This window comes from Salmo trutta, chromosome 15 (genome assembly GCF_901001165.1).
Source record: "Salmo trutta chromosome 15, fSalTru1.1, whole genome shotgun sequence".
Taxonomy (NCBI): domain Eukaryota; kingdom Metazoa; phylum Chordata; class Actinopteri; order Salmoniformes; family Salmonidae; genus Salmo; species Salmo trutta.
In genome coordinates this window covers 59794805-59820439 of record NC_042971.1, presented here as the reverse complement: position 1 = coordinate 59820439, position 25635 = coordinate 59794805, and the positions used below count along the sequence as shown (strand labels likewise).

Here is a 25635-nt window from a genome sequence, read left to right as displayed (position 1 = left end):
CGGCCTCCGACCGCAAGCCACTACAGAGTAGAGGTCGACCGATTTTATGATTTTTCAACGCCGATACCGATTCTTGGAGGACCAAAAAAAGCCGAGACCGATTAATCGTCCTATTTTTTTTATGTATGTATGTATGTGTGTGTGTGTGTGTGTGTGTGTGTGTGTGTGTATATATGTATATATATATATATATATACATATATATACATATGTGTATATGTATATACATATGTGTATATGTATATACATATGTGTATATGCATATATATTTATGTATATATGTATGTGTGTATATATTTGTAGTAATGACAATTACAGCAATACTGAATGAACACTTATTTTAACTTAATATAATACATCAATAAAATCCAATTTAGTCTCAAATAAATAATGAAACATGTTCAATTTGGTTTAAATAATGCAAAAAAAAAGTGTTGGAGAAGAAAGTAAAAGTACAATATGTGCCATGTAAAAAAGCTAACATTTAAGTTCCTTGCTCAGAACATATGAAAGCTGGTGGTTCCTTTTAACATGAGTCTTCAATAAAATCGGTCAGAGACTCCAGTCACCCAGACTATTTGCATTGCCCCCACCTCCCTCTCCCCCTCTTTTTCACCGCTGCTACTCTCTGTTGTTATCATCAATGCATAGTCACTTTAACTCTACCTACATGTACATATTACCTCAACTAACCGGTGCCCCCGCACATTGACTCTGTACAGCTACCCCCCTGTATATAGTCTTGCTATTGTTATTTTACTGCTGCTCTTTAATTACTTGTTACTTTAATTTCTTATCCATATATTTTTTTTTAACTGTGTCGTTGGTTAGGGGCTCGTAAGTAAGCATTTCACTGTAAGGTCTACACCTGTTTTATTCGGCTCACGTGACTAATACAATTTGATTTGATTTGGGTCCACCACTGCCTACATTAATGAGTGTTCTTTGCTGGTGTTAAACCTATATCAAAACATGATACATACAGTGCATTCAGAAAGTATTCAGACCCCTTGTCTTTTGCCAAGTTTTGTTACGTTAGAGCCTTATTCTAAAATGTATTAAATATTTTTTTCCCTCATCAATCTACACACAATACCCCATAATGAAATATCTTTTTTATTCAGACCCTTTTCTATGAGACTCGAAATTGAGCTCAAGCGCATCCTGTTTCCATTGATCATCCTTGAGATGTTTCTACAACTGGATTGGAGTCCACTTGTAATAAATTAATTTGATTGGACATGATTTGGAAAGGCACACAGCTGTCATATAAAGTCCCACAGTTGACAGTGCATGTCAGAGCAAAAACCAAGCCATGAGGTCGAAGGAAATGTCCGTAGAGCACCGAGACAGGATTGTGTCGAGGCACAGACCTGGGGAAGGGTACCAGAACATTTCTGCAGTATTGAAGGTTCCCAAGAACGCAGTGGCCTCCATCATTCTGAAATGGAGACTAGACCTAGACTAGAGCTTCCTAGAGCTGGCCGCCCAGCCAAACTGAGCAATCGGGGGAGAAGGGCCTTGGTCAGGGAGATGACCAAGAACCGATGGTCACTCTGACAGAGCTCCAGAGTTCCTTTGTGGAAATGGGAGAACATTCCAGAAGGACAACCATTCTCTGCAGCACTCCACCAATCAGGCCTTTATGGTAGAGTTGCCAGACAGAAGCCACTCCTCAGTAAAAAGCACATGACAGCCCACTTAGTTTGCCAAAAGGCACATAAAGGACTCTCAGACCATGAGAAACAAGATTCTCTGGTCTGCTGAAACCAAGATTGAAGTCTTCGACCTGAATGCCAAGCGTCATGTCTGGAGGAATTCTGGCATCATCCCTACGGCGAAGCATGGTGGTGGCAGCATCATGCTGTGGGGATGTTTTTCAGGTGCAAGAACTGGGAGACTAGTCAGGATCAAGGGCAAGATGAACAAAGCAAAGTACAGAGAGATATTTGATGAAAACCTGCTCCAGAGCCCTCAGGACCTCAGACTGGGGCGAAGGTTCACCTTCTAACAGGACAACGACCCTAAGCACACAGCCAAGACAACGCAGGAGTGGCTTCAGGACGAGTCTCTGAATGTCCTTCAGTGACCCAGCCAGAGCTCGAACTTGAACCCGATCGAACATCTCGGGAGAGACCTGGAAATGGCTGTGCAGCGACGCTCCCCAACCTGACAGAGCTTGAGAGGATCTGCATAGAAGAATGGGAGAAACTCCCCAAATACAGGTGTGCCAAGCTTTATAGCATCTTACCCAAGAAGAATTTGAGGCTGTAATCGCTGCCAAAGGTGCTTCAACAAAGTGCTTAGTAAAGGGTCTGAATACTTATATAAATGTGATATTTCCTTTGTTTTTGATTTGTAATAAATGTGCAAAATTGTCTAAACCTGTTTTTGCTTTTTCATTATGGGGTATTGTGTGTAGATTGATGAGGAATAAAAACAATTTAATACATTTTAGAATAAGGATGTAACGTAACAAAATGTGGAAAAAGTCAAGTTGTCTGAATACTTTCCGAATGCACTGTATTTTGAAAGTTGAGAAACAGCCTTTTCAAACAGCCCTTTCAAGTACCACATCAATGCAATAGTACCACATCAATCAAATGGTAATCAGTCAAAATCACCTCTGAAAATGTGTGTCTTTATTGGCTTTTTTCCCCAAACTGTCATTTACACAACTTCATAATGAAGAGAAACATGTTATTGAGCATATTGACTCTTCCTTTTTAAAAGGATTGATCATCTGAAATCAGAATAGCAAAAACCTTTTACTGTGAGTTATAGCCGTTTTAGTGACTGGTGGTAATTTCCTGGAATTCCATGGAATCTTCTGTGATCATACACTTTCTTATCTGGATAGTATATTAAACATATACACTGAGTGTACAAAACATTAGGAACACCTGCTCTTTCCATGACGTAGACTGACCAGGTGAATCCAGGTGAAAGCTATGATCCCTTAACTATACATTCATGTACGTACTACCTCAATTGGGCCGACCAACCAGTGCTCCCGCACATTGGCTAACCGGGCTATCTGCATTGTGTCCCTCCACCCGCCAACCCCTCTTTTACGCTACTGCTACTCTCTGTTCATCATATATGGATAGTCACTTTAACTATATCTACGTGTACATACTACCTCAATCAGCCTGACTAACCGGTGTCTGTATGTAGCCTCGCTACTTTTATAGCCTCGCTACTGTATACAGCCTGTCTTTTTACTGTTGTTTTATTTCTTTACTTACCTATTGTTCACCTAATACATTTTTTGCACTATTGGTTAGAGCCTGTAAGTAAGCATTTCACTGTAAGGTCCACACCTGTTGTATTCGGCGCACGTGACAAATACATTTTGATTTGATATTGATGTCACTTGTTAAATCTCCTTCAATCAGTGTAGATGAAGGGGAGGAGACCGGTTAAAGAAGGATTTTTAAGCCTTGAGACAATTGAGACATGGATTGTGTGTGTGCCATTCAGAGTGAATGGGCAAGACAACAGATTTAAGTGCCTTTGAACGGGGTATGGTAGTAGGTGCCAGGCGCACCAGTTTGAGCGTGTCAAGAACTGCAACACTGCTGGGTTTTTCACACTCAACAGTTTCCCGTGTGTATCAAGAATGGTCCTCCACCCAAAGGACATCCAGCCAACTTGGCATAACTGTGGGAAGCATTGGAATCAACATTGGCCAGCATCCCTGTGGAATGCTTTCGACACCTTGTAAATTCCCCGACAAATTGAGGCTGTTATGAGGACAATATTATTTGTTTTGTACAAACATATTATACATTTTATTTTGTCTTAAATTTGATAAGGAAAGACATACACAAGTAATATAATATGAATCCAACAATAACTTTAGTGAAAGAATAAGGTTAAGAGAATACATTATTTCATTCAAACCTGAAAACAAAGTGCAAGCTATCATAACCATGAGATTGTATACAACAATCATATTGTAATGAAAATGTAACTGGAATTACAAAATTTTATAAGAATATAATAAGACATATAATAACAATCGACTTTTACAACCTCAAATTCTTCTTACATACATTCCACTAGGCCTATAGCCTAATACATTCCCCTATGCCTATAGCCTAATACATTCCACTAGGCCTATAGCCTAATACATTCCACTAGGCCTATAGCCTAATACATTCCACTAGGCCTATAGCCTAATACATTCCACTAGGCCTATAGCCTAATACATTCCACTAGGCCTATAGCCTAATACATTCCACTAGGCCTATAGCCTAATACATTCCACTAGGCCTATAACCTAATACATTCCACTAGGCCTATAACCTAATACATTCCACTAGGCCTATAGCCTAATACATTCCACTAGGCCTATAACCTAGTACAGACCTACATCTATCCTACCCTGCCTTTCTAAGGTCTTCGAAAGCCAAGTCAACAAACAGATTATCGACCATTTCGAATCCCACCGTACCTTCTCCGCTATGCAATCTGGTTTCAGAGCTGGTCATGGGTGCACCTCAGCCACGCTCAAGGTCCTAAAAGATATCATAACCGCAATCGATAAGAGACATTACTGTGCAGCTGTATTCATCGATCTGGCCAAGGCTTTCGACTCTGTCAATCACCACATTCTTATTGGCAGACTCAACAGCCTTGGTTTCTCAAATGATTGCATCGCCTGGTTCACCAACTACTTCTCTGATAGAGTTCAGTGTGTCAAATCGCATGGCCTGTTGTCCGGACCTCTTGCAGTCTCTATGGGGTTGCCACAGGGTTCAATTCTCGGGCCGACTCACTTCTCTGTATACATCAATGATGTCGCTCTCGCTGCTGGTGATTCTCTGATCCACCTCTACGCAGAAGACAACATTCTGTATACTTCTGGCCCTTCTTTGGACACTGTGTTAACTAACGAGCTTCAATGCCATACAACTCTCCTTCCGTGGCCTCCAAATGCTCTTAAATACAAGTAAAACTAAATGCATGCTCTTCAACCGATCACTGCCCACACCTGTCCGCCCATCCAGCATCACTACTCTGGACGGTTCTGACTTAGAATATGTGGACAACTACAAATACCTAGATGTCTGGCTAGACTGTAAACTCTCCTTCCAGACTCACATTAACCATCTCAAATCCAAAATTAAATCTAGAATCGGCTTCCTATTTCGCAACAAAGCATCCTTCACTCATGCTGCCAAACATACCCTCGTAAAACTGACCATCCTACCGATCCTCGACTTCGGCGATGTCATCTATAAAATAGCCTCCAACACTCTACTCAACAAATTGGATGCAGTTTATCACAGTGCCATTCGTTTTGTCACCAAAGCCCCATATATTACCCACCACTGTGACCTGTACGCTCTCGTTGGCTGGCCATCGCTTCATATTCGTCACCAAACCCACTGGCTCCAGGTCATCTACAAATCTCTGCTAGGTAAAGCCCCACCTTAACTCAGCTCACTGGTCACCATAGCAGCACCCACCCATGGCAAGCACTCCAGCAGGTATATCTCACTGGTCACCCCGAAAGCCAATTCCTCCTTTGACCGCCTTTCCTTCCAGTTCTCTGCTGTCAATGACTGGAACGAACTGCAAAAATCACTGAAGCTGGAGACCCATATCTCCCTCACTAGCTTTAAGCACCAGCTGTCAGAGCAGCTCACAGATCACTGCACCTGTACATAGCCCATCTGTAAACAGCCCATCCAACTACCTCATCCTCATACTGTATTTATTTATTTACATTTACATTTACGTCATTTAGCAGACGCTCTTATCCAGAGCGACTTACAAATTGGTGCATTCACCTTATGATATCCATTGGAACAACCACTTTACAATAGTACATCTATATCTTTTAGGGGGGGAGGGTGGGGGAGTTAGAAGGATTACTTAATCCTATCCCAGGTATTCCTTAAAGAGGTGGGGTTTCAGGTGTCTCCGGAAGGTGGTGATTGACTCCGCTGTCCTGGCATCGTGAGGGAGCTTGTTCCACCATTGGGGTGCCAGAGCAGCGAACAGTTTTGACTGGGCTGAGCAGGAACTGTGCTTCCGCAGAGGTAGGGAGGCGAGCAGGCCAGAGGTGGATGAACGCAGTGCCCTTCTTTGGGTGTAGGGACTGATCAGAGCCTGAAGGTACGGAGGTGCCGTTCCCCTCACAGCTCCGTAGGCAAGCACCATGGTCTTGTAGCAGAGGCGAGCTTCAACTGGAAGCCAGTGGAGTGTGCGGAGGAGCGGGGTGACATGAGAGAACTTGGGAAGGTTGAACACCAGATGGGCTGCGGTGTTCTGGATGAGTTGTAGGGGTTTGATGGCACAGGCAGGGAGCCCCGCCAACAGCGTGTTGCAGTAATCCAGACGGGAGATGACAAGTGCCTGGATTAGGACCTGCGCCGCTTCCTGTGTGAGGCAGGGTCGTACTCTGCGAATGTTATAGAGCATGAACCTACAGGATCGGGTCACCGCCTTGATGTTAGCGGAGAACGACAGGGTGTTGTCCAGGGTCACGCCAAGGCTCTTAGCACTCTGGGAGGAGGACACAATGGAGTTGTCAACCGTGATGGCGAGATCATGGAATGGGCAGTCCTTCCCCGGGAGGAAGAGCAGCTCCGTCTTGCCGAGGTTCAGCTTGAGGTGGTGATCCGTCATCCACACTGATATGTCTTCCAGACATGCAGAGATGCGATTCGCCACCTGGTTATCAGAAGGGGGAAAGGAGAAGATGAATTGTGTGTCGTCTGCGTAGCAATGATAGGAGAGACCATGTGAGGATATGACAGAGACAAGTGACTATTTATTTATCTTGCTCCTTTGCACCCCAGTATCTCTACTTGCACATTAATCTTCTGCACATCTACCATTCCAGTGTCTAATTCCTATATAGTAATTACTTCGCCACCGTGGCCTATTTATTGCCTTACCTCCCTTATCCTATCTCATTTGCACTCACTGTATATAGATTTTTCTTTTTTCTACTGTATTATTGACTGTATGTTTGTTTATTCCATGTGTAACTGTGTTGTTGTATGTGTCGAACTGCTGTGCTTTATCTTGGCCAGGTCGCAGTTGTAAATGAGAACTTGTTCTTAACTAGCCTAACTGGTTAAATAAAGGTGAAATATATATTTTTTTAAATACATTCCACTAGGCCTATAGCATAAAACATTTCACTAGGCCTATAGCCTAAAACATTCCACTAGGCCTATAGCCTAAAACATTCCACTAGGCCTATAGCCTAAAACATTCCACTAGGCCTATAGCATAAAACATTCCACTAGGCCTATAGCATAAAACATTCCACTAGGCCTATAGCATAAAACATTCCACTAGGCCTATAGCATAAAACATTCCACTAGGCCTATAGCATAAAACATTCCACTAGGCCTATAGCATAAAACATTCCGCTAGGCCTATAGCATAAAACATTCCGCTAGGTCTAAAGCATAAAACATTCCGCTAGGCCTAAAGCATAAAACATTCCGCTAGGCCTATAGCCTAAAACATTCCGCTAGGCCTATAGCCTAAAACATTCCGCTAGGCCTATAGCCTAAAACATTCCACTAGGCCTATAGCCTAACACATTCCACTAGGCCTATAGCCTAACACATTCCACTAGGCCTATAGCCTAACACATTCCACTAGGCCTATAGCCAAACACATTCCACTAGGCCTATAGCCTAACACATTCCACTAGGCCTATAGCCAAACACATTCCACTAGGCCTATAGCCAAACACATTCCACTAGGCCTATAGCCTAACACATCCCACTAGGCCTATAGCCTAACACATTCCACTAGGCCTATAGCCTAACACATTCCACTAGGCCTATAGCCTAACACATTCCACTAGGCCTATAGCCTAACACATTCCACTAGGCCTATAGCCTAACACATTCCACTAGGCCTATAGCCTAAAACATTCCACTAGGCCTAAAGCATAAAACATTCCACTAGGCCTATAGCCTAAAACATTCCACTAGGCCTAAAGCATAAAACATTCCACTAGGCCTATAGCCTAACACATTCCACTAGGCCTATAGCCTAACACATTCCACTAGGCCTATAGCCTAACACATTCCACTAGGCCTATAGCCTAACACATTCCACTAGGCCTATAGCCTAAAACATTCCACTAGGCCTATAGCCTAAAACATTCCACTAGGCCTATAGCCTAACACATTCCGCTAGGCCTATAGCCTAACACATTCCGCTAGGCCTATAGCCTAACACATTCCACTAGGCCTATAGCGTAATAAAGGAAGCGTCAGAATGGAAACAAATTAAAAGCATGGAACAAAGGGGAAATAACACTAACAATCTGAGCTACTGGGTGATGGACTAGGAGTCCCTTTACCACAAGAACTAACTGGGGAAAACGGGCTCGTGTTAATGACTGGAGCGGAATCAGTGGAATGGTATCAAATACATCAAACACATGGTTTCCTGGTGTTTGATGCCATTCCATTTGCTCCAATCCTGTGCCCTTTACTAGTACGTATGTCTGGTTAGTACAGTATATCTATGTACGTGTCCTGTGAGGGTGTGATTGTACCTCAGTATTGTTGTCCTGATCTCAATGACAGAGCTGTCAAAATTGTGAGAAACCTTTCCGGTCCAGTTGAGGTACCTCACGGTGACATAATTCACTTTTAGTCTCTGCGCCGAAACTCACTCCTACTAATGACCCATTGGCATCAGTCGTTACTATGGCAATTCAAGATGGCGCTACCCATACCTCAAATTTTTTATTTTTTCCTTTATTTAACTTGGCAAGTCAGTTAAGAACAAATTCTTATTTACAATGACGGCCTACCGGGGAACAGTGGGTTAACTGCCTTGTTCAGGGGCAGAACGATAGATTTTTACCTTGTCAGCTCGGGGATTCAATCTAGCAACCTTTCGATTACTGGTCCAACGCTCTAACCACTAGGCTACCTGCCGTCCCTAATAAACGTTGTTCAAGATTACAATACTGAAAATAGAGATGTTTCTATGTTACAAAGCACGTGTTTAGGGTTAGTGGATTGAATCTTTTTCCTCAGCGTAACTTCTTGAAGTGTTTCCGTTCCCGTTAACAAACCAAACATTGAAATACCGTTATTGAAGGTAAAGTAAAAACCCAAACTGGGCCGCGCATCAACACCGGTGTATATAGTAAAATACCTGGCATCCACAGATGTCCGGCTCACTCTTGAGGAGAAGATGGTTATGACATTATAACAGATAATCACCTACACAGCCACAGAACAACTTAGCATTAGGAATCGTTTTGAGCATGTCAAATTGTATTTATGAGTAGAACGAGAGCTTCAACTGTCCATTTTTAATTTGACCACAAATATCATTCTGGGTCACAAAACTTTTGTAAAATTGTTTAAGGCGTGTCTTTTGACTGTTTTTTTTTGTGTGCTTTGCTTGATCTTTTTCAGGAAGAAATGTTGTGAGGGGTTTAAGTTTGTGCTGGGCCAGTGCATTCCTGAAGGTATGGAACCGTTCCCAATCTGCATCCCAAATGGCTCCCTATTCCCTACATAGTGCACTACTTTTGGCCAGAGCCCTATGGCACGCTATTCCCTACATAGTACACTACTTTTGGCCAGAGCCCTATGGCACCCTATTCCCTACATAGTACACTGCTTTTGACCAGCCCCGTACTGCACTATGTAGAGAATAGGGTGCCATTTGGGATGTGGTTTTATGTCTTTCTTTGGTCTTTCTTGTGTGTTTGCTTAGATATTTTTGGAAAGCATTCCCTGGTGTTCATAGGTTTGTGTCTCTGGCTTAGCCCATAAACCATTAGATTGATATGCTGTTATTTTAACCTTCCTGTAATTTTAACCTTCCTGTAATTTTAACCTTCCTGTAATTTTAACCTTTCTGTTATTTTAACCTTCCCGTAATTTTAACCTTTATGTTATTATAACCTTTCTGTTATTATAACCTTTCTGTTTATTATAACCTTTCTGTTATTTTAACCTTTCTGTTATTTTAACCTTTCTGAAAGAGCATACGAAAGCATGCCAGGTGTTTAGTGATTTTAAAGTACACTTATTTCATTACTGTGGGATTTTGTTAAACCACATGTTCTGTTATAATGAGTCCATTGGCAAGTGCCGTCTAAATGTGTGTTAAAGCGTTTTCTTCAAGCATGACATATGATAATCATATTGTTATGAAAGGCATCATTCGTCTTACTAAGTATTCAGTGACTGGAGACTTCAATTCTATTCAACTTTATTGTTCCTCCATTTACTAATGTGCTTTAAGATATGAGAGACAATGACTTCAAAGTGCAGTGTCATAAACATCAGTAATAAGTATGAAACCATCTGCTAAAAGCAGGAACTGGAATCAGACCTGTGTTTGATCGCTCTATTTATACATAACTGGTGCCATCTAGCCTGGTCTCAGATCTGTTTTGTGTTGTTTTATGCCAACCGTAGGAGATGCCTGGACATCACAAACAGATCTGGGACCAGGTTAGGTGCTGTCATAGTGCAGTTAGTCAGTCCTAGCTGTGTTTGTAAGACGGAGGAGTATCTCTATACCAGTCCTAGCTGTGTTTCTGATAGAAGCGTCTGTGTGTGTACAGATTATGGCGTGTGTGTACAGATTATGGCGTGTGTGTACAGATTATGGCGTGTGTGTACAGATTATGGCGTGTGTGTACAGATTATGGCGTGTGTGTACAGATTATGGCGTGTGTGTACAGATTATGGCGTGTGTGTACAGATTATGGCATGTGTGTGTACAGATTATGGCATGTGTGTGTACAGATTATGGCATGTGTGTGTACAGATTATGACGTGTGTGTGTACAGATTATGACGTGTGTGTGTGTGTACAGATTATGGTGTGTGTGTGTACAGATTATGGCATGTGTGTGTACAGATTATGGCATGTGTGTGTACAGATTATGGCATGTGTGTGTACAGATTATGGCATGTGTGTGTACAGATTATGGCATGTGTGTGTGCAGATTATGGCATGTGTGTGTGCAGATTATGGCATGTGTGTGTGCAGATTATGGCATGTGTGTGTGCAGATTATGACATGTGTGTGTGCAGATTATGACGTGTGTGCAGATTATGACATGTGTGTGTACAGATTATGACGTGTGTGTACAGATTATGACGTGTGTGTACAGATTATGACGTGTGTGTACAGATTATGACGTGTGTGTGTACAGATTATGACGTGTGTGTGTACAGATTATGACATGTGTGTGTACAGATTATGACGTGTGCGATGGCGCCCCCTGTGAACAACAGTGCACGGACCACTTTGGACGGGTTGTGTGCACCTGTTACCCTGGTTACCGCTACGACCGGGAGCGACACCGGAACAGAGAGAAGCCATACTGCCTGGGTGAGACCTGGTCCCACACATAGAAATAAAATGTACATTCTAGTAACTCTATTTCTTTGGTCCTACACCCCTGTATTAACACAGTCACTGAGCAAAGATAACCATGACCAAGTACTACTACTCAGGTATGGCCTCCAGTAAGTGCTGTACCCTCTCCAGCTACATATTCAGCTACATATTCAGCTACATTTTCAACAAAATATTCAGCTACATAGTCAAAAAATTATTCAGCTACATTTTCAACAAAATATTCAGCTACATTTTCAACAAAATAGTCGGCTACATTTTCAACAAAATAGTCGGCTACATTGTCGGCTACATAGTCGGCTACATATTCCATAATATATTTCACTTTGAAGTCCCTTTTTTGTTTCAGTGTTGTTATTTTAGTGGCATTCTCTCCCAGGCTTGGACACTGGCAGTCTCACATTGCATTTTATTTGAAATGGCACTTCTCATGATAGACCGCATTAAGAATACAAGTTGAACAAGCCCGTCTTTGTGTTTTCTCTTTCTTTCTCCTCTCTCTTCACCACCCCCCTCTTTTTCTCTTTCTCTACCCTCTCTCGCCCCCTCTTTCTTTCCCCCTCTCTCGCCACCCCCCTCTCTCTCTCTCTCCTGTCACCACCACCTCTCACTCTTTCTCGCCGCCACCCCCTCTCTCTTTCTTTCTTGCCACCACCCCCTCTCCCTCTCTCACCACCACCCCCTCTTTCGCCACCTTTCTCTCTCCCATTTTCTCTCCTCTCTCTCTCTCTAGACATGGATGAGTGTGCCAACAGCAACATGACGGTGTGCTCTCAGGTCTGTCTGAACTCTCCAGGGAGCTACAGGTGTGAGTGTGAGAAAGGCTTTTTCCTGGAAGAGGATGGGAAGACCTGCACCAAGGGGGAGAGAGGTGAGGGGGAGATTTGTTTTGGCCGACATTTTTTCTGGTTATTCCATTCCAGGCCCTCTCAGAGTAGGAATGCTATTCTAGGATCAGGTCCCCTCTGCCCATATAAAATGATGAATTATGATCTAAAAGGAGAAACTGATCCTAAACCAGCACTCCTACTCTGAGATGCTTTCTGAACACAGGCCCTGAAGGCACATCTGACACTGATTTCATTTTTTATTTTAACCTTTATTTGACTAGGGCCCAGAAGTACACTACATAATCAAATCTCATTTTATTGGTCACATGCCGCTGAATACAACAGGTGTAAACTTTGCAGTGGCTATATACAAGGAGTACGGGTGCTGAGTCAATGTGTGGGGGTACCAAGTAGTTGATGTGATTGAGGTAATACAGTGTGGGTAGGGGTAAAACTGACTGGGCAATCAGGATATATGTGTGTGTCAGTGTAGTGTGTGTCAGTGTAGTGTGTGTCAGTGTAGTGTGTGTCAGTGTAGTGTGTGTCAGTGTAGTGTGTGTCAGTGTAGTGTGTGTCAGTGTAGTGTGTGTCAGTGTAGTGTGTGTCAGTGTAGTGTGTGTCAGTGTAGTGTGTGTCAGTGTAGTGTGTGTCAGTGTAGTGTGTGTCAGTGTAGTGTGTGTCAGTGTAGTGTGTGTCAGTGTAGTGTGTGTCAGTGTAGTGTGTGTCAGTGTAATGTGTGTCAGTGTAGTGTGTGGATAGGGTCTAGTGAGTGTCAGTGTAGTGTGTGGATAGGGTCTAGTGTGTGTCAGTGTAGTGAGTGTCAGTGTAGTGTGTGGATAGGGTCTAGTGAGTGTCAGTGTAGTGTGTGTCAGTGTAATGTGTGTCAGTGTAGTGTGTGGATAGGGTCTAGTGAGTGTCAGTGTAGTGTGTGGATAGGGTCTAGTGAGTGTGCATAGAGCCAGTGCAAAACAACTAAGATAAATAAATAATAAAAGGGGTCAATGTAAATTGTCCGGTTGGCGATTTGATGGCTTGGGGGTAGGGTATAGGGAATAGGGTGCCATTGGATGGCTTGGGGGTAGGGTATAGGGAATAGGGTGCCATTGGATGGCTTGGGTGTAGGGTATAGGGAATAGGGTGCCATTGGATGGCTTGGGGGTAGGGTATAGGGAATAGGGTGCCATTGGATGGCTTGGGGGTAGGGTATAGGGAATAGGGGGCCATTGGATGGCTTGGGGGTAGGGTATAGGGAATAGGGTGCCATTGGATGGCTTGGGGGTAGGGTATAGGGAATAGGGTGCCATTGGATGGCTTGGGGGTAGGGTATAGGGAATAGGGTGCCATTGGATGGCTTGGGGGTAGGGTATAGGGAATAGGGTGCCATTGGATGGCTTGGGGGTAGGGTATAGGGAATAGGGTGCCATTGGATGGCTTGGGGGTAGGGTATAGGGAATAGGGTGCCATTGGATGGCTTGGGGGTAGGGTATAGGGAATAGGGTGCCATTGGATGGCTTGGGTGTAGGGTATAGGGAATAGGGTGCCATTGGATGGCTTGGGGGTAGGGTATAGGGAATAGGGTGCCATTGGATGGCTTGGGGGTAGGGTATAGGGAATAGGGTGCCATTTGGGACATAGTAGTCTACAGACACCTGGCATCCATTATAGATCACATGATCCTATTTCAAAAGGAGTCTCTCTCCCAACGCTAGCTGCCCCCTTCACTCCTGTTCTAGTTTGATTTTCCAGATGCGCCTCAAACAAACAGCACAAAAAGAGGAGCTGCTGCAGGGTTTTTAGTAGGTTAGTAAAGGAAGTGATCAGGGGTTGGACATTTGCTACTTCCTCTGGTTCCTGTGAGCTTATCTAACATTAAACTCACACTGTGTCTTACTGAGAACAGTTAGGCACGCGCATGAGCACACACACACACACACACACACACACACACACACACATACATACAAACACACTTTTAGCTGTGAAGTTCATCCACAACCCGCCTTGCTGCAGTATAATACATCCAGTCTTCACTTCTCCAAAACATAAAGAAAAACTCTCAAAGCAAAGCTGTCTTCATCTGGTTTTGGGAATAGCTTGCCTTGCACCCCAGGGTTGTGCAAGTACCCCATCATCATTAAAGTGTTGTTTTTTTATGTTCCCTTGAAAAGAGTGCAGTTAACCTGAGAGGGAGGGAGGGGGGGGGGCTGGTGGGAAAACCCAACAACCTTGATGTGTGAGCTTGATTAAAGGCATTCTGTGGGTCTTTGCTGAATAATAATCATAGCCATGCCTTTCACCTGTGCTGCGATCCACTGAGATCTATCAGCAACATTATATTGTGGGAAGCCTTAGCAAGGTGTGTGGTCTTTACACCACAGCCCCTCTGCTCCCCCGTCTACCGGCTCTGCTCCCCCGTCTACCTGCTCTGCTCCCCCGTCTACCTGCTCTGCTCCCCCGTCTACCTACTGTACTCCCCTGTCTACCTACTCCCCTGTCTACCTACTCCCCCGTCTACCTGATCTGCTCCCCTGTCCACCTACTCCCCTGTCTACCTACTCCCCTGTCTACCTGCTCTGCTCCTCCGTCTAACTACTCCCTTGTCTACCTGCTCTGCTCCCCTGTCTACCTGCTCTGCTCCCCTGTCTACCTGCTCTGCTCCCCTGTCTACCTGCTCTGCTCCCCTGTCTACCTGCTCTGCTCCCCCGTCTACCTGCTCTGCTCCCCCGTCTACCTGCTCTACTCCCCTGTCTACCTACTGTATTCCCCTGTCTCCCTGCTCCCCTGTCTACCTGCTCCCCTGTCTACCTACTGTACTCCCCTGTCTACCTACTGTACTCCCCTGTCTACCTACTCCCCTGTCTACCTACTGTACTCCCCTGTCTCCCTGCTCCCCTGTGTGTCTCCCTGCTCCCCTGTCTGTCTCCCTGCTCCCCTGTCTTCCTGCTCCCCTGTCTGTCTTCCTACTCCCCTGTCCCTCTGCTCCCCTGTCTCTCTGTTTAGCATCCTACCTTCATAGTCATGCCCTTCACCTGTGCTGCGATCCACTGATATCTATCAACAACACAAACCGTGTGGAGTCAAGCTATAGATCACCACTGATCACAGCAGAGAGTCAAGCTATAGATCACCACTGATCACAGCAGAGAGTCAAGCTATAGATCACCACTGATCACAGCAGAGAGTCAAGCTATAGATCACCACTGATCACAGCAGAGTCAAGCTATAGATCACCACTGATCACAGCAAGGCATGTAGTCTAGACTCTATACCACCTCCCCCCCCCCTGCCTGCCCCACAGCCCCACCACATTGCCTTTGATCTCCACTGATAGCAGCAAGGCATGTGGTCTACGATATTGGCTACTCAGCTCTCATGCTCCCAAGCCCCCCACACCAAACACATACACATACAGCTCCATTACATATTTACTAGAGCAGCTTCCTGCCTCCCTCTAGGATTTCCAGCCACCCGTTACACTAGGGTACAGGTACAATGTTTAACGGCATATATATGCCAGTCACTCATCCCTCTAGCTTCTTAAAGGGTACACTCTTAGAAAAAAATGTGCTATCTAGAACCTGAAAGGGTTCTTCGGCTGTCCCCATAGGAGAACCCTTTGAAGAACCCTTTATGGTTCCAGGTAGAACCCTTTTGAGTTCCGTGTAGAACCCTTTACACAGAGGGTTCTACATGGAACCCAAAATAGTTATATCTGGAACCAAAAATGGTTCGACCTGGAACCAAAAAGTGTTCTCCTGTGGGGACAGGCGAAGAACCCTTTTGGAACCCACTATGGATGAGTCCCAAATGTCACCCTATTCTCTATACAGTGCATGACCCACAGACTTTAGTCAAAAGTAGTGCACTATAAAGGGAATAGGGTGCCCACTATAAAGGGAATAGGGTGCCATTAGGGGGGCAGTCTATTTGTGACTATTTGTCTTTGTTTAACATACTTGCAGCATTCCTAGACAAACAAAAGATTCCCCTCAGATTTTGCCACAGATATCTCTGTTTCTGATATCTTCTTACAAACCGGTGACACATGTGTTTTTATTGCCATACCTTTCAAATAGTAAAAGAGCGATGACTAGTTACAGTGCCTTCAAAAAGTATTCATACCCCTTGACCTGTTCTACATTTTGTTGTGTTGCAGCCTGAATTCAAATTCAAACCTACACACAATACCCCATAATGACATCACAATACCCCATAATGACATCACAATACCCCATAATGACATCACAATACCCCATAATGACATCACAATACCCCATAATGACTAAGTGAAAACAGGTTTTTAGAAATGTTGAAAATTCTGTATACAGAAATACACTGCTCAAAAAAATAAAGGGAACACTTAAACAACACAATGTAACTCCAAGTCAATCACACTTCTGTGAAATCAAACTGTCCACTTAGGAAGCAACACTGATTGACAATACATTTCACATGCTGTTGTGCAAATGGAATAGACAACAGGTGGAAATTATAGGCAATTAGCAAGACACCCCCAATAAAGGAGTGGTTCGGCAGGTGGTGACCACAGACCACTTCTCAGTTCTTATGCTTCCTGGCTGATGTTTTGGTCACTTTTGAATGCTGGCGGTGCTTTCACTCTAGTGGTAGCATGAGACGGAGTCTACAACCCACACAAGTGGCTCAGGTAGTGCAGCTCATCCAGGATGGCACATCAATGCCAGCTGTGGCAAGAAGGTTTGCTGTGTCTGTCAGTGTAGTGTCCAGAGTATGGAGGCGCTCCCAGGAGACAGGCCAGTACATCAGGAGACGTGGAGGAGGCCGTAGGAGGGCAACAACCCAGCAACTGGACCGCTACCTCCGCCTTTGTGCAAGGAGGAGCAGGAGAAGCACTGCCAGAGCCCTGCAAAATGACCTCCAGCAGGCCACAAATGTGCATGTGTCTGCTCAAACGGTCAGAAACAGACTCCATGAGGGTGGTATGAGGGCCCGACGTCCACAGGTGGGGGTTGTGCTTACAGCCCAACACCGTGCAGGACGTTTGGCATTTGCCAGAGAACACTAAGATTGGCACATTCGCCACCGGCGCCCTGTGCTCTTCACAGATGAAAGCAGGTTCACACTGAGCACGTGACAGACATGACAGAGTCTGGAGACGCTGTGGAGAACGTTCTGCTGCCTGCAACATCCTCCAGCATGACCGGTTTGGCGGTGTGTCAGTCATGGTGTGGGGTGGCATTTCTTTGGGGGGCCGCACAGCCCTCCATGTGCTCGCCAGAGGTAGCCTGACTGCCATTAGGTACCGAGATGAGATCCTCAGACCCCTTGTGAGACCATATGCTGGTGCCGTTGGCCCTGGGTTCCTCCTAATGCAAGACAATGCTAGACCTCATGTGGCTGGAGTGTGTCAGCAGTTCCTGCAAGTGGAAGGCATTGATGCTATGGACTGGCCTGCCCGTTCCCCAGACCTGAATCCAATTGAGCACATCTGGGACATCATGCCTCGCTCCATCCACCAACGCCACGTTGCACCACAGACTGTCCAGGAGTTGGCGGATGCTTTAGTCCAGGTCTGGGAGGAGATCCCTCAGGAGACCATCCGCCACCTCATCAGGAGCATGCCCAGGCGTTGTAGGGAGGTCATACAGGCACGTGGAGGCCACACACACTACTGAGCCTCATTTTGACTTGTTTTAAGGACATTAAATCAAAGTTGGATCAGCCTGTAGTGTGGTTTTCCACTTTCATTTTGAGTGTGACTCCAAATCCAGACCTCCATGGGTTGATAAATTGGATTTCCATTGATTATTTTTGTGATTTTGTTGTCAGCACATTCAACTATGTAAAGAAAAAAGTATTTAATAAGATTATTTCTTTCATTCAGATCTAGTATGTGTTGTTTAAGTGTTCCCTTTATTTTTTTGAGCAGTATATATAATTGCCATACACTACCATTCAAAAGTTTGGGGTCACTTAGAAATGTCCTTGTTTTTGAAAGAAAAGCTAATTTTTGGGCCATTAAAATAACATCAAATTGATCAGAAATACGGTGTAGACATTGTTAATGTTTGTAAATGATTATTGTAGCTGGAAACGGCTGATTTTTAATGGAATATATACATAGGTGTACAGAGGCACATTATCAGCAACCATCGCTCCTGTGTTCCAATGTCACGTTGTGTTAGCTAATCCAAGTTTTTAATTTTAAAAGGCTAATTGATCATTATAAAACCCTTTTGCAATTATGTTAGCACAGCTGGAAACTGTTGTCCTGATTAAAGAAGCAATAAAACTGGCCTTCTTTAGACTAGTTGAGTATCTGGAGCATCAACATTTGTGGGTTCGATAACAGGCTCCAAATGGCCAGAAACAAATAACTTTCTTCTGAAACTCGTCAGTCTATTCTTGTTCTGAGAAATTAAGGCAATTCCATGCGAGAAATTGCCAAGAAACCAAAGATCTCGTACAACACTGTGTACTACTCCCTTCACAGAACAGCGCAAACTGGCTCTAACCAGATTAGAAAGAGGAGTGGGACGCCCCGGTGCACAACTGAGCAAGAGGACAAGTACATTACAGTGTCTAGTTTGAGAAACAGATGCCTCACAAGTCCTCAACTGGCAGCTTCAATAAATAGTACCCGCAAAACACCAGTCTCAATGTCAACAATGAAGAGGCGACTCCGGGATGCTGGCCTTCTAGGCAGAGTTCCTCTGTCCAGTGTCTGTGTTCTTTTGCCCATCTTAATCTTTTCTTTTTATTGGCCAGTCTGAGATGGGGCTTTTTCTTTGCAACTCTGCCTAGAAGGCCAGCATCCCGGAGTCGCCTCTTCACTCTGTCAATTAGGTTAGTATTGTGGAGTAACTACGATGTTATTGATCCATCCTCAGTTTTCACCTATCACAGCCATTAAACTCTGTAGCTGTTTTAATGTCACCTTTGACCTCTTGGTGAAATCCCTTAGCTGTTTCCTTCCTGTCTGGCAATTGAATTAGGAAGGACGCCTGTATCTTTGTAGTGACTGGGTGTATTGATACACCAAAGTGTAATTAATAACTTCACCATTCTCAAAGTGATATTCAATGTCTGCTTTTTTTATTTTTACCCATCTGCCAATAGGTGTCCTTCTTTGTGAGGCATTGGAAAACCTCCCTGGTCTTTGTGGTTGAATCTGTGTTTGAAATTCACTGCACAACTGAGGGACCTTACAGATAATTTGAATGTGTGTGAAACAGAGATGAGGTAGTCATTCAAAAATCATGTCAAACACTATTGCACACAGAGTGAGTCCATGCAATTTATTATGTGACTTATTAAGCAAATTTTTACTCCTGAACTTATTTGGGCTTGTCATAACAAAGGGGTTGAATACTTATTGACTCAAGACATTTCAGCTTTACATGTTTTATTAAATTGTAAAAAAAAAATCCAAATACATAATCTCACTTTTACATTATGGGGTATTGTGTATAGGCCGGTGACAAACATCTAAATGTCATCCATTTTAAATTCAGGCTGTAACACAACAAAATGTGGAAAAAGTCAACAGGTATGGATTCTTTCTGAAGTCACTGTGATGATGCTTTTGGTGGGTCTATATTTAAAAAAATGTTGAGTAACATTTTGCTGTTTTATGCACCCCTCGGCAGCTCAGCTGTTTGAGACGTCAGACAACGTGATGAAGGCTGGAGCATGCTCTGCTACATGTGAAGACTTCCACCAGGTCAAGATTACTGTCTTTCAGCTCAAACAAAAGGTTTGTTCTAGTTTCCATTAATCCCCCCCCCCCCCCAAAAAAAAAATATATATTTAAAAAATAACACTCACACTTTTATTTTCCTACTAGAGCTTACTTTGCTGATATTTAAATTATTGAGGGAAAATGTACTGACTGAAATGTGCTTGTCCCACCGAGCTATCTGAAGATGAATGACTAACTGTTAGTCTCTCTGGATAAGAGTGTCTGCTAAATGACTAACTGTTAGTCTCTCTGGATAAGAGTGTCTGCTAAATGACTAACTGTTAGTCTCTCTGGATAAGAGTGTCTGCTAAATGACTAACTGTTAGTCTCTCTGGATAAGAGTGTCTGCTAAATGACTAACTGTAAGTCTCTCTGGATAAGAGTGTCTGCTAAATGACTAACTGTTAGTCTCTCTGGATAAGAGTGTCTGCTAAATGACTAACTGTAAGTCTCTCTGGATAAGAGTGTCTGCTAAATGACTAACTGTAAGTCTCTCTGGATAAGAGTGTCTGCTAAATGACTAACTGTAAGTCTCTCTGTCTAATGTGTGTTGCTGCTTACCACTGAGCCATTCCACATAAAACACAGTTGGTTGGATTCAGTTAGGTATTAAAATGGACCAAGATTATTCCGTTGGTTTATTTATTTATTCATGCTATTCTATTGTATGTTTCATTCACCAAATAACTCTGCGTATCACTAGTCTATATCTGCCAATATATTCAGGTACAATAACACTGGGAAACATCTCCTCTGGGACGCAGAACGACGTTTATTGTACATAATAAAAATTATTGAAATCATTTTGAAATACTGCAGCTAGCTAGTTGGTTCTGTAACTTATGTCTGTCGTTGTAAAGTGCCGGTCATATGGTGTAAAACTCACTGGAGTGGTACTATATATATATACACACACACACACACACACACACACACATTGCTTAGTGAGTATTTCCAGCCCTCTAGCCTTCCCAGTCAGGCTCATTCTGTAGACCAGTCTGTCAACAGGGCAGCTCACCACTCTGCCCTGTAACATGTGATATATGCTTCCCAGCCCTGTGGTCCTGTGGGGTTCAGTAGGCAGGCTACTAACTCTTTTTCATTGGAGGGAAAAAATGAAATAGGCCTATGTGGCTAGTGTGCTGCAAATGGCAACCTATACCCCAATCCCTACATAGGACCCATAGGGCTCTGGTCAAAAGTAGGGCTCTGGTCAAAAGTAGGGCTCTGGTCAAAAGTAGGGCTCTGGTCCAAAAGTAGGGCTCTGGTCAAAAAGTAGGGCTCTGGTCAAAAAGTAGGGCTCTGGTCAAAAAGTAGGGCTCTGGTCAAAAAGTAGGGCTCTGGTCAAAAAGTAGGGCTCTGGTCAAAAGTAGGGCTCTGGTCAAAAAGTAGGGCTCTGGTCAAAAGGTAGGGCTCTGGTCAAAAAGTAGGGCTCTGGTCAAAAAGTAGGGCTCTGGTCAAAAGGTAGGGCTCTGGTCAAAAAGTAGGGCTCTAGTCAAAAGGTAGGGCTCTGGTCAAAAGGTAGGGCTCTGGTCAAAAGGTAGGGCTCTGGTCAAAAGTAGGGCTCTGGTCAAAAGTAGGGCTCTGGTCCAAAGTAGTTGTGCTCTATATAGGGAATAGGGTACCATTTGGGACGCAACCTAAGACAACAAAATTGTCTTTTGAGAACAGAGGTCAGATATTGTGCGGGGGGGGGGGGGGGGGTTTGACTGACTGACTGACAGGAAAGGAAGATTATGGCCATCACTGGTCACCTACCGCCCCCCCTCAAGGCATAAGCGCAGGCTGCTTTGGATTAACACTTACATAGCATAGCTGCTCGTCTCTACTCTACAAACCAACACATACTCCTTCATCTCATGTCATGGCTCAGAGACCACGTCGGCATATGATGCAGGAATAATGATTCAATTGGATGTTCTCTGATTCATCGCCCCTGCCCAAGGACATACCATGGCATATGACTTGCACACCAGTTCGCAGGTAATGTATGACCCCAGCCTAATGTATGGCCCCAGCCTAATGTATGGCCCCAGCCCCAGAGACTAATGTATGGCCCCAGCCTAATGTATGGCCCCAGCCCCAGCCTAATGTATGGCCCCAGCCCCAACCTAATGTATGGCCCCAGCCTAATGTATGGCCCCAGCCCCAGCCTAATGTATGGCCCCAACCTAATGTATGGCCCCAGCCCCAGCCTAATGTATGGCCCCAGCCAAATGTATGGCCCCAGCCTAATGTATGGCCCCAGCCCCAACCTAATGTATGGCCCCAGCCTAATGTATGGCCCCAGCCCCAACCTAATGTATGGCCCCAACCTAATGTATGGCCCCAGCCTTTTATATGGCCCCAGCCTAATGTATGGCCCCAGCCCCAGCCTAATGTATGGCCCCAGCCTAATGTATGGCCCCAGCCAAATGTATGGCCCCAGCCTGTACTACACTTTGATATAGAGTACTTACATGTACATATATATATCCCAGAGTACAGTGTGGTCTCCTGGTCTACCTAAGTAATGCATAGTGATTTCCTGGGCCTGCGTCTGGTTGTTACAAATTGACATGTCTGGTTTCATGTCGTACTCTGACACAACAAAGAATTCACGTAGAGAATGTAATTTTATTGTCCTGTAAGTGTAATACATCCATGTAGTAACTATTATTACAGGTCCTTGAACATTGAGTACACTCTTACACTGTAATCTCCCCGTAGGCTTCTGCTCTATGATGACTGACAGCCATATGGCTGTATCGCCGACACGCCTGATCGTTTCTCCATTATCTCAGACCTCTCTCTCATTAAGACTGATCTTGAGAAAATCCTTTGTGCTGGAACCTCTACATTAAATGGGCAAATCAAATCTTTTTACTTCTAAATTAATGATATATAGCAATTGATTGTTGAAGAATATAACTGACGAATGCCTTATGACCTTAGTTCAACTGTCGTACTAAAAACATAAGCAAGATGGCTGCTTTGTTGTTTCAATCGCAGGTTTCCCCTTTAAACAATCTTAACTATATCCGCTCTTCTTGTTCTATAGATCGCCATGTTGCCCAGCAACGCTGATGTTACCAAGCAGATGACCAGTGAGAAGATGCTGATGTCACACTCCTTCCTCCCCGGGCCTCCTGGTCTGCCCGGTCCTCCAGGTAAAACTAGCTGTAGTATAATGTCTCTGTCTGTGTAATATCTATCGTCCTGTAGTATAATATCTCTACTGTCTGTCGTCCTGTAGTATAATGTCTCTGTCTGTCTGTAGTCCTGTAGTATAATGTCTCTGTCTGTCTGTAGTCCTGTAGTATAATGTCTCTGTCTGTCTGTAGTCCTGTAGTATAATGTCTCTGTCTGTCTGTAGTCCTGTAGTATAATGTCTCTGTCTGTCTGTAGTCCTGTAGTATAATGTCTCTGTCTGTAGTCCTGTAGTATGTCTCTGTCTGTCTGTAATACTGTATTATGTCTCTGCTCTGTCTATCTGTAGTCCTGTGGTATGTCTCTGTCTGTAGTCTTGTAGTGTAATGTCTCTGTCTGTCTGTAGTCCTGTAGTATAATGTCTCTGTCTGTAGTCCTGTAGTATAAAGTCTCTGTCTGTCTGTAGTCCTGTAGTATAATGTCTCTGTCTGTCTGTAGTCCTGTAGTATAATGTCTCTGTCTGTAGTCCTGTAGTATAATGTCTCTGTCTGTAGTCCTGTAGTATGTCTCTGTCTGTCTGTAATACTGTATTATGTCTCTGCTCTGTCTATCTGTAGTCCTGTGGTATGTCTCTGTCTGTAGTCTTGTAGTGTAATGTCTCTGTCTGTCTGTAGTCCTGTAGTATAATGTCTCTGTCTGTAGTCCTGTAGTATAAAGTCTCTGTCTGTCTGTAGTCCTGTAGTATAATGTCTCTGTCTGTCTGTAGTCCTGTAGTATAATGTCTCTGTCTGTAGTCTTGTAGTGTAATGTCTCTGTCTGTCTGTAGTCCTGTAGTATAATGTCTCTGTCTGTAGTCCTGTAGTATAAAGTCTCTGTCTGTCTGTAGTCCTGTAGTATAATGTCTCTGTCTGTCTGTAGTCCTGTAGTATAATGTCTCTGTCTGTAGTCCTGTAGTATAATGTCTCTACTGTCTGTAGTCCTGTAGTATAATGTCTCTGTCTGTCTGTAGTCCTGTAGTATAATGTCTCTGTCTGTCTGTAGTCCTGTAGTATAATGTCTCTGTCTGTAGTCCTGTAGTATAATGTCTCTGTCTGTCTGTAGTCCTGTAGTGTAATGTCTCTGTCTGTAGTCCTGTAGTGTAATGTCTCTGCTCTGTCTGTAGTCCTGTAGTATAATGTCTCTACTGTCTGTAGTCCTGTAGTATAATGTCTCTGTCTGTCTGTAGTCCTGTAGTGTAATGTCTCTGTCTGTAGTCCTGTAGTATAATGTCTCTGTCTGTCTGTAGTCCTGTAGTATAATGTCTCTACTGTCTGTAGTCCTGTAGTGTAATGTCTCTACTGTCTGTAGTCCTGTAGTATAATGTGTCTGTCTGTCTGTAGTCCTGTAGTATAATGTCTCTACTGTCTGTCTGTAGTCCTGTAGTATAATGTCTCTACTGTCTGTAGTCCTGTAGTGTAATGTCTCTGTCTGTAGTCCTGTAGTATAATGTCTCTGTCTGTCTGTAGTCCTGTAGTATAATGTCTCTACTGTCTGTAGTCCTGTAGTGTAATGTCTCTGTCTGTAGTCCTGTAGTATAATGTGTCTGTCTGTCTGTAGTCCTGTAGTATAATGTCTCTGTCTGTCTGTAGTCCTGTAGTATAATGTCTCTGTCTGTAGTCCTGTAGTATAATGTCTCTGTCTATCTGTAGTTCTGTAATATGTCTCTGTCTGTAGTCTTGTAGTGTAATGTCTCTGCTTTTTCAGCCCTCTCCCACTAATCCCAGACCTGTGTGTTTCTATATCTCAGGAGATCCAGGGCCAATGGGCCCCCCTGGCCACACAGGACTGTTGGGGCCCCCCGGCCCTCCTGGACCCAGGGGACTGATGGGCCCCGTTGGGCCCTCGCCTGACATGTCCTACATGAAGCAGGGCCGACGCGGGCCCATGGTCAGTAACAGCACCACCACCATACCATCTGTTTCAATACCACTAGTATGCCTTGTATCCCTTCTAGGAGACCAACATTACAACACCACTTTCATCCTGTTACATTATCATCATATCATGTCATCCTCTCAGATTCTCTTTGGTTATAAACTGCATTTCAAATATGCTGAAACAGCAGGTCTAGAGAAACAGAGCACTGTCTGTTCTGCTGTGTTAGAAGATGGTGTCCCCCTCCTCACCCCCGTGTCCCCCCTCCTCCCCTCCCCGTGTCCCCCTCCACACCCCCGTGTCCCCCCTCCTCCCCTCCCCATGTCCTCCTCACCCCCGTGTCCCCCCTCCTCCCCTCCCCATGTCCTCCTCTTGCCCCCGTGTCCCCCTCCTCCCCTCCCCATGTCCTCCTCTTGCCCCCGTGTCCCCCTCCTCCCCTCCCCATGTCCTCCTCTTGCCCCCGTGTCCCCCCTCCTCCCCTCCCCATGTCCTCCTCACCCCCGTGTCCCCCTCCTCCCCTCCCCATGTCCTCCTCTTGCCCCCGTGTCCCCCCTCCTCCCCTCCCCATGTCCTCCTCTTGCCCCCGTGTCCCCCCTCCTCCCATCCCCATGTCCTCCTCTTGCCCCCGTGTCCCCCCTCCTCCCCTCCCCATGTC

At 44.5% G+C, this 25635-nt stretch overlaps 1 protein-coding gene across 2 annotated transcripts in view; it reads left to right on the top strand.

The window, feature by feature from the left end:
- ccbe1 (collagen and calcium binding EGF domains 1) overlaps nucleotides 1-25635 on the top strand; it is a 112480-nt gene that overhangs the window by 63550 nt on the left and 23295 nt on the right. The window contains exons 3-8 of one of the 2 annotated variants that reach the window (XM_029692390.1): nucleotides 9423-9475; nucleotides 11226-11360; nucleotides 12121-12258; nucleotides 19843-19952; nucleotides 22978-23086; nucleotides 24853-24992. In XM_029692390.1, the coding sequence (XP_029548250.1) occupies nucleotides 9423-9475; nucleotides 11226-11360; nucleotides 12121-12258; nucleotides 19843-19952; nucleotides 22978-23086; nucleotides 24853-24992 (685 nt within the window). The remainder of the gene's footprint in view (nucleotides 1-9422; nucleotides 9476-11225; nucleotides 11361-12120; nucleotides 12259-19842; nucleotides 19953-22977; nucleotides 23087-24852; nucleotides 24993-25635) is intronic. The other variant, XM_029692391.1, reaches the window with a different exon arrangement.